Genomic DNA, 10,000 nt, shown 5'->3' on the forward strand with positions numbered 1-10,000 from the left:
AAAGAATTTTTTTTGTAAATCCTTAGATAAGGATTCAGAAAATACCGGATCTCCCTCTACACAAGCAAATTGTTGATAAAACTCCAAAATAGCATTTTCTTTTGACCCTATTTTTTTTTTTTCATTCAGAAAAGACAAAAATAATTCAGGATAGCAAACATTCTCTAGAATTTCTCTTATATTCAACCCCATAGCTGATAATAGAACTAGAATAGATAGTTTTTGTTGCCTACTCACACGAACCCATATCCTTGCTTTTCTATCAATCTCTAATTCTAATCTTCCTCCCCAATCGGATATTATGGTGCCGGTATAAACCGAAATTCCGTTATCGTTCAATTCTGACTGGTAATAAATACCGGGACTTTGCAATATTTGATTGATCACAATTCTATATATTCCATTTACTATAAAAGCTCCCAGAGAAGTCATTAGAGGGATCTTTCCTATCAAAATTGTTTGTTCTTGGATATACCTACGCCTATCGTTTTTCCAAATGAGTCTCGCGGATACATATAATTCAGAAGAATATGTGAGTGATTCATACACAGCGTCTCTTTCCTTTATCAGGGGTTCTACCAATTGATATCTTTCCAAAAATAATTCAAAGTCAATTTCTTGATTTGTATCTTCAATTTTTGGAAACTTAGAAAGTTCTTCTGTCAAACCCTGATCAATGAACCTACAAAATCCTTCGAATTGTATCTGATTAAATCCAGGTATTGTGGACATTGTGTCTATCCCGGATTATTTTGAAATTGTCAGTTATTTATATTCATCCATATTGAATTCTCAAAAAAAAAAAAAAAAAGAAATACCATTTTGGCTGGCCCATCAAATACTATATATAGATCTAGCAATGATGTAATTTCGATTCTATGAATCTTTGACTGGAATCTATGAGATAAGTGGAATAAAAATTTATACTGAACTTAAACTTAATTTTAAGAGATGCAAGCGGAACGGAATTGATAAAACAGTCTTAGAAACAGAATATCCTACTTAGGCTTACTATGCTTTGGGATTTTTTTAGAATATTATTTATTTATTTGATTTATATTTATTTTCTATTTTATTTTTTTTAATATAATATAACGGTATTGATGATTGATATTCTAATCTACTTGATTGATATTCTAACTTGAATATTGAATACCAGAAAACTATATGATATGAATATTTATTAGATTTATTATTAAATCTATCTAATTTATTTTTTTTATATCTAGATCTATGTCTTCTCCGTTCTTTTATTACCCTCCTGTCGTGTTGTCAATTGACAGTATGACTTCGGGGTCAATATAATTTGACCGAGCAAATCCTATTTTGGTAAACCATCTTGAATCTACTGCAGAGTGAAGGATCATGAATCCAACGCATAACCCTTTGTGAATGAGAGAGATAAAGATGAGAAAGACCAATGAAATAAAGTTTCAAGGTTATATAGTTTAATGGTAAAGTTTGATTTGATTACCATTAACTAACCCCCAGAATACTTAAGGAGTTTTTCCGTTTGATTTATATACTATGGATCTACTAAAGACGGATCTTGACCTGAGTTATATTAAGTTAAAGTTAATAAGGTAGCCCTACTAGGTCTTAATTACCTATTATGTTTTTCCTATTCTATTTTTATATTATCTCAATTTTCTTATTACCTATGGTATTTGTCTTATTACCCATATTCTAGTGCTTTTTGATTTGGCCGGCCCTCGGGACCTTTTATTTCTAGTTGATTTATGAAGGCGGCCGTAGGCCCCTATGGTCCAGTGGTTACGACCTCTCTCTTTCACGGAGAAAACGAGGGTTCAAGTCCCTCTGGGGGTGTACCAAGACTCAAGACTATAGGAGTGGTATTTTCTATCAAATGATCCGTAGCCGTATTTCTCAAGTCTGCCTGGTAGACGAAAGGAAGTTTATTATGGAACGTCTAAAAAATTTAGGCGTTGGGTCGATGCCCGAGTGGTTAATGGGGGCGGACTGTAAATTCGTTGACAATATGTCTACGCTGGTTCAAATCCAGCTCGGCCCAACAATTTGCCAATCTACTATCAGACGGTAGAACTCTCTTGTTCTTAAGAAATACCTTACCGGATACAAGATAAAAAAAAGAATTCAAATTTTCTGCTAGATCTCTTCTTATTTCCCTGGGATTGTAGTTCAATAGGCTAGAGCACCGCCCTGTCAAGGCGGACGTTGCGGGTTCGAGCCCCGTCAGTCCCGACGGATCCAATAAGTACATCAACTCGTCTCTCCATTTTCTGTGAAAGAGGGGACAGAGAGCATCATTGAATCCCGAAGAGGTTTCCTCTCTTTTTTTTTCAGGATTCTGTCAAAGAAAGAATAAACCCTAAACTAAAATTAAAAAAACTAAAATAGTGAAGTTGATAGAATATTCAATCTTTTATCCCGCGCCTCATCTTTCTCATACTTCTTTGTCTTCCAAAGAAATTTGGATCATTAAATTTTACAACCAAATTCCTCTCTTTTTGAGTTTTTAATGGAAACGGATGGGTGGTTAGATGATACTTCGTTTGACTACATACAAAAAAAAGAACAGAAAAGAAGGATAAAAAAGGAATTTTTGCTCGGTCCGGGAATCCAAGATTGGATTCGGTATGGATAAAGGATCTTCGTATGTTATACTATTCAATTCTCGACGACGAATTAATTTAATAGCTCAGATATTGTTATTCATGATATGATATTGATCCGATTCAAGATCATCGATAGGTAATGCATTCATTGAATTGACAGGTGAAAGATTTATCATCTCTATGGGATTAAATCCCGAGTTATTGTGAAATAAAAAAACGATGAGATTATGGAAGTAAATATTCTTGCATTTATTGCTACTGCACTGTTCATTTTAGTTCCTACTGCCTTTCTACTTATAATTTACGTAAAAACAGTCAGCCAAAACGATTAATTACTTTGAATGAAACTTTACTTCTGAATTCTTATCCATATTTGAAGAAATCAAAAGTAAAGTATTCTATTAAATGAAATCAACGGGCTATAATCGGCGGTATTCTATGAGATCCGAGAGTATGGTAAGAAAGAAATTTTTTTCTTATCATACTCTCTATTAGTGTTATAGTAATGTATAAAATAAAATTGTACTTGACTTTCTAATAAAGTTGGTATACTATATTAGCTTCTATCTTCAATCTATGTAGTTATTAATCCAAAAATATATGGAATTGACGTACGACCCGATTCTATTTCTTTGATACATCTATTTATTCCGATGAATCTGAAAAAATCGTTTTACTGTTATAGAATACATTTCTCCACTAGAATCCAAGGGAATTTTGAAATGAGGATCTTTTTTTTTATTGAAATAATTTTCAATTTAAATAAAAAAAGCGTTGCAGAACGATCTATAAAACAATTGATACTGTTAACTAAATTAGGAGTGGTTCTAAAGTCCACTTCTTCCCCATACTACGAGTGAAAGGGAAAATGTAAAGACTACCATTAAAGCAGCCCAAGCGAGACTTACTATATCCATGTGAATTATATCCCTTTTCTCTATGATAGAATTATTCCATTATTGCTCACTAATAATAGTAGAATGAATGGTCCAGAGTCAAAAAGGGATTCTGGCCGAACACTATTGATGAACCAGTCAAATAAATCCATTTCAAAAATTCCTATATGATTTCTAATCGGGAAAGACTAAATACAAGTAAAATATACAATGACACTATAAGGGAATGTTACTAATGGAATGGAACATCTATTCTATCTAGTAATAAAAAAAGAGACCCATTCCTTTTTCTTGCCCTTCAAAGTAAAAAAAAAATCTATTACAGACTTTTATTTCCTATTTGATCTAATTCGTACCCTTTCCCAATTGTCTCTCTGAAGGAGTTGGGAGATAAGTATATTATACTCTTAACGACGGGTCTAAAAAAAAAATTTTTTGCACTTTTTTTTTCTAAACTATAAAAAAAATCCATCCAATATAATCTTTCTTTGAATTTTAGATTCAAGTATTTTCAAGTTTTTACAAAATCCCCAGAACAGAATAAGAGATTTAGATTCATTTGTTGATGAGGCGGCACCCGGATTTGAACTGGGGAAAAAGGATTTGCAGTCCCCCGCCTTACCACTCGGCCATGCCGCCAAAAGGATACACAATAGGAAAAAATTTTGCTTTTTCGGTTGGATTACTAAACTTTAGTTTATTGTACTTGCATCTTGCATTCCTTTTTTAATCCTTTTTCTAAATCGAAATTTCGAATTTATGTATAAAAATTTTATCGTTTCTTATTGTATTTAATAATTAATGTATTTGATCTACCTCCTCTGTCTATTTTCGTTTAAAAAACGATTTATGACAAAAGGGAACCATTAACTATTCGTTGACTGAGAATTCGTGACTTATTCTTGGATTTGAATCTAAAATTGGGTTTCCCTAATGACATAAGAAAATCCAAATGGATACATACTTAATTGATTCTTTTAAATCAAAAATCCTTCTCAATTTCTGGATTCTATTATAACAAAAATGATAAGTATATGTAAACCCCAGAAGGGAAATTTTTACACAGATACCAAATTGGGTATTTAGAGTATGTTGCCTATAAACAAAAAAACAGGATTTCATTGGAACAAAAAAAGGCCCGGCTGGGTATTGACCGGGCCAGGCCCAAAAGGCACTTCGAACAAAATAAAAGCAAGAAGGTCTTCTTTATTTATCTTTCTATTCTATTTGGATCTTTCGAGCATCTAAATGGAATTGCTAATTCTATAATAATGATAAAGAATGTAAAAGAAATACTTTATTTAATCCTTACTTGATGTGTAATGTAACATAGTAATTATCTTTTTCAATTGGGAGAGATGGCTGAGTGGACGAAAGCGGCGGATTGCTAATCCGTTGTACGAGTTATTCGTACCGAGGGTTCGAATCCCTCTCTTTCCGTTTCCGTTGACGACTTTCTATTTTTTTTCTTTCAATTTTTGCAAACCCTTTTTTATTTTTTTTTCCTAATTAAATTAAATATGTGGAATAGCGAAAATAAATAAAATATTATTAATTAATAAAATTGTAAAATCAAACAAGAAAAATTCAATTTTTATTTTATTCTTCACGTCCAGGATTACGTCCTGGATCATTGGATAGGAATCCAAAAATGAAGAGAGAAACAAAGAATATTACTACTGTGTAAACGAAAAGTTTGAGAGTAAGCATTACACAACCTCCAAGATCATTTTTTGAAAAAGAAAAACGAGAAAAGATAATAGATCCTCCACTTTTATATCACATATCTTATTTTGACACCAAGAAATGAATTATAGAAATAGAAAAGAATGTTCAGAAATTCAAATCAAATGAAGTTGAAATTTGTAATAAGAGTCTTTAATTTAATTACCACAATCACTTTCATACCCACAATTAGATATTCTAAGGGACCCTAAGCTCATAAGGTATTTCCCCGAAAAAGGATTAAAATGGGGAAAGGAAATAGGGCGAGCCGGATTTATCGCGACTATCCGAAAGTTTGAATCGAAGTTTCATACTGTCAGACTTATTTGATCTTATCAATTGTTATAATTTTTCTCGAATAAATCATGAATTTTCTAGGATAGTATTAAAGCTCTTATCGAAAACTTACAGCAGCTTGCCAAACAAAGGCTAAAAGAAAAAAGAACAGGGGTATAACTGGCATGACATCTACGATTGGATTCAAAAAAGCATAGGCTTCGGGCAATTTGGCGAAGAAAAGACTAGTCGGATAAAGGGCAGAATTAAGACAGATCAAACTAAAAATATTAAGCATAACAGACTTTTTTTTTCGTCGAAATAATTGCATTTTGATTGAGTTAAGGAAAAATGAAGAAAGTAAGGTAAACAAAAAAATCCTTCTTTTTTTCTGCTCAATCAAAAATCCTCCAATTCTCAAAGGAGAATAGAAGAAATCATACTTTCATACAATATCTTAATTGAATTATATGTAATGATCAATAAATTCAGTTGAATTCTAGATATACACATGCCAAAAACCTAGCATGAATCTATAATAGATTCTATAAAGATAACGAAAAAAGAGTTTCTCTAGATAGTTGCACTGGAATTGACGAAGACTTAATACCAATATTATTCTTTATTAGTATTAGTGTCCAATAAAAATAGAAATGGGGCGTAGCCAAGCGGTAAGGCAACGGGTTTTGGTCCCGCTATTCGGAGGTTCGAATCCTTCCGTCCCAGAGCGTATCCATTGTATCCTAATATTTGTTTTTTGTTCAAGGAGGTTCTGTTTCAAGGTCTAATATTGCATAGAATATTAAATATTATATTATTCCTCCTTCTTTTTTGATTTTGAATGATTCTTTGCGGAAGCATATCTGAGTTTTTCACAAACTGAACTAAATCGAGTTAAATGATATACAAAAGTAACTGAACCCCTTTGTGACCCAGATAAAGCTAAGATGGGCCGTAGATCATAGTTGTAGAAAGATTACTTAACCTCATCAGGTAAAAAAAAAATGAAATGAAAATACATATAAAAGAGGAAGCGCATAACGTATAGGTATGTATTCTTATCCTGCAAAAAAGCTGGGGTCTTGCTAATATTTCTTCAGAAAAATCTTTATTATCTATTTTCTTATCTATTATCTATGTAGATAAGAAAAAATATAAATTACTTTGTCTCTGTACCGACTGAACCAATGACTATTCATGATTCCATAATTGAATCAATTCCGTACTGGTTCCAAATTAGAGGAATGTTATGGTAAAACTTCGTTTAAAACGATGCGGTAGAAAGCAACGTGCGACTTGAAGGACACGATCCGGTGTGGATTCTTTTTCTTATATCCACCATTTTATATAGGAATGAAGGTGCTCTTGGCTCGACGTCATTTGTTCTATTCTACTAGAGCCCTTCTTTTTTTTATTGGGTTGTAATGTAAATAGTTCATGATGGAGCTCGAGTAGAAAATTGATTAATTTCTCAGGGGCAACGATCTAGGGTTAATGCCAATTCATAAATTGGAACAACTTCGTAAGTATATCTTCGATATAGAAATCGAAAGGATCCGATTCGAGCAATTTTTCAATTCAAAAAATTTGTTGGAACGGCTAAAACTTTTTCGATACGCAGTGTATCGCACACGAATCAACCGTCGGTATGATTCTTTGATAGAAAGAAATCACAAAAGGGGTATGTTGCTACCATTTTGAAAGGATTAAGAAGCACCGAAGTAATGTCTAAACCCAATGATTTAAAACAAAGATAAAGGATCCCAGAACAAGGAAACACCACTTCAATTGTCTCACGGATCCGAATAACGAATCAAAATAGATTTTAAACGAGACAAAAAGGGTGGGTTAAAGACCACTCAAAAAAAATATTAAATTAAAGATTTTTCTTTAAGATTTTTGAGATATTATTGAACTTGAGTTATGAGTACAAATGATTTTTTCTTCTTCAGGAAGTAAGCTAAATAAAAATGAGTGAAATTGAAATTATAGAATTTATTAAGTTATTGTACGGATTCCTTTCCTATTTATTCTAATCAAATTTTATCCATAGATAAAACTTTGAATCATTTTTTCTCGAGCCGTACGAGGAGAAAACTTCCTATACGGTTCTAGGGGGGGGGTTCTTTTTCATCTACATCTATCCCGATGAGCCGTCTATCGAATCGTTGCAATTGATGTTCGATCTCGAAGAGAAGGAAGAGATCTTCGGAAAGTGGGTTTTTATGATCCGATCAAGAATCAAACTTATTTAAACGTTCCCGCTATTCTCTATTTCCTTGAAAAAGGCGCTCAGCCTACAGGAACTGTTCAGGATATTTTAAAAAAGGCAGAGGTTTTTAAGTAACTTTGCGCTAATCAAACAAAATTAAATTAAGGAAATAAAAAAAGGGTAGGATAGTGATTTCTATATCATTTTGGATATCTTTTCTATACTATGTTTTTTATTTCCTTTCTTGGTCTATTCGTATCTATTCTATTTATCATTGCTTTTATAGAATCCTTTTCTATAGAATATTTTTCTAAGGAAACCGTATTTGATTGATCCTCAAAAAATAGAAAATTATGGCATTACCTGTAATCGGGTGATTTTCATTTGAACTCTAATACCAAGTAATAATAATAATAAACAAGGAATAGAAGTTCTTTATTCTATATGGATTCCATTTTTTTATATTATTCTCCATTTAATCTAAAAACTAAAAATTTAGTATATAAAAATATAGATATATGCAGTGCCAATCCAACATAAGTCCTTTTTTTACTATTATTCAATATTCAATTCAATTTAAGTTTTTTTATTTTTTCATCGTATTCTTTTCTTTACCTTTATGTTGACAACGCTGTATCGAACAAATATAATTCATCGTGATAAGCAGATCTATTTATTTCCGTCCCATAGGTTTTCTTTTTTATTTTTACTGTTGATTCAAATGATGGGTTCGTTGGATTAGCTTTGATACCCGTATTTTTGATTGGATAACATAGAAATAGGGGATGTTCTAGCATTTTTACATTTATTTATTTTTTTGGTCGGGCAAATTTTTATTTTTTTCATCTGATTCTGATTTAGTCTTTTTTATGTTCCAAATAGAGTAGAAAATTTAATAGAGTAGAAATTTTTTTTAGATTTTTTATTTCGTAGAGTAATGCTTTAATTTAATAATTTTGTTTTATTCTGATTGTATCTACATACCCTTTTATATTTGGGTTGCTAACTCAATGGTAGAGTACTCGGCTTTTAAGTGCGGCTAGGATCTTTTACACATTTAGATGAAGCGAGGGATTCGTCCATACTATCGGTAAAGTTTGGAAGACCGCGACTGATCCTGAAAGGGAATGAATGGAAAAAATAGCATGTCGTATCAATTAAGAGTTCTGAGAATATTTTATTCTTTCCGGCTCGGTACAAAGCCTTCTTTATATTATTGAAAGGGAGCAAACCGAAGTCAATTTCAAGTTGGGTCGAATTAATAAATGGATAGGGCCCCACGGCTTCAATTAATTTCATTTTTATTATAGGGAAAGAAAAAGCAACGAGCTTTCATTCTGAATTTGAATGATTACCCGATCTAATTAGACGTTAAAAAAATATTAGTGCCCAATACGGGAAGGCTTTCTCCCAGGAAAAAATATTCTTGATTTTTTAATGAATCCTAAATATTACCACTCTCCATTCTATAATGGAATAATGGAGATTTTGTGTATAAGAAACAGTATATTGATAAATAAATTTCCAAAATCAAAAGAGCGATTGGGTTGAAAAAAGTAAAGGATTTCTAATCATCTTGTCATCCTATAAGGAAAACGAACATAAAAACTTAAAATAAAATGGAAAACGAGATGATAGAGAATCTGTTGATAAGTTTATCTGGATCCGAGGTATCTATTCGGTTTGTACTATAATACCTTGTTTTGACTGTATCGCACTATGTATCATTTATAACCCCCAAAATCCTCTACCTTTCATTTAAATAGAATTTCAAATGGATAAATTCCAAAGCTATTTAGGGCTAGATAGATCTCAACAACACTACTTCTTATATCCACTTATCTTTCAGGAGTATATTTATGTACTTGCTCATGATCATGGTTTAAATAGATCCATTTTGTTGGAAAATGCAGGTTATGACAATAAATCCAGCTTACTTCTTGTGAAACGTTTAATCATTCGAATGTATGAACAGAATCATTTGATTCTTTCTGTTAATGACTCTAAACAGACTCCTTTTTTGGGGCAGACCCTTCTTTTTTATTCGCAAATAATGTCAGAGGTTTCTTCAATCATTATGGAAATTCCATTGTCTCTGCGATTAAAATCTTCCCTAGAAAGGAAAGGGGTAGTTCAATCCGAAAATTTACGATCAATTCATTCAATATTTTCTTTTTTAGAGGACAACTTTTCACATTTAAATTATGTATTAGATATACTAATACCTTACCCAGCCCATCTGGAAATATTAGTTCAGGCTCTTCGCTATTGGATAAAAGATGCTTCCTCTTTGC

General features: G+C 32.0%; 2 protein-coding genes and 3 non-coding genes across 5 annotated transcripts in view; 3 read left to right on the plus strand and 2 right to left on the minus strand.

Annotated features, from left to right (window-relative positions):
- Positions 1-2,285, minus strand: part of LOC122584276 (DNA-directed RNA polymerase subunit beta-like) — a 4,736-nt gene extending 2,451 nt beyond the window's left edge. The window contains exon 1 of the mRNA XM_043756490.1: positions 1-2,285. This exon is cut by the window's left edge and continues 2,451 nt beyond it. Coding sequence (XP_043612425.1) covers positions 1-732 — 732 coding nt within the window. The 5' untranslated portion in view covers positions 733-2,285.
- TRNAY-GUA lies at positions 1,949-2,032 on the plus strand. The gene has a single exon. It is a non-coding gene; the product is annotated as a tRNA-Tyr (tRNA).
- A 1,776-nt stretch (positions 2,286-4,061) lies between the features above and the next one.
- TRNAC-GCA lies at positions 4,062-4,132 on the minus strand. The gene has a single exon. It is a non-coding gene; the product is annotated as a tRNA-Cys (tRNA).
- A 713-nt stretch (positions 4,133-4,845) lies between these two features.
- Positions 4,846-4,933, plus strand: TRNAS-GCU. Its single transcript has one exon. It is a non-coding gene; the product is annotated as a tRNA-Ser (tRNA).
- Positions 4,934-8,186: 3,253 nt separating this feature from the next.
- The window catches only part of LOC122584280 (maturase K), a 3,086-nt gene continuing 1,272 nt past the window's right edge, over positions 8,187-10,000 (plus strand). Inside the window, exon 1 of the mRNA XM_043756492.1 lies at positions 8,187-10,000. This exon is cut by the window's right edge and continues 1,272 nt beyond it. Within this exon, the coding sequence (XP_043612427.1) occupies positions 9,481-10,000 (520 nt within the window). The 5' untranslated portion in view covers positions 8,187-9,480.

The sequence above is a fragment of the Erigeron canadensis genome, unplaced genomic scaffold (assembly GCF_010389155.1).
Source record: "Erigeron canadensis isolate Cc75 unplaced genomic scaffold, C_canadensis_v1 Conyza_canadensis_unscaffolded:20, whole genome shotgun sequence".
In the NCBI taxonomy this organism is placed as follows: Eukaryota; Viridiplantae; Streptophyta; class Magnoliopsida; order Asterales; family Asteraceae; genus Erigeron; species Erigeron canadensis.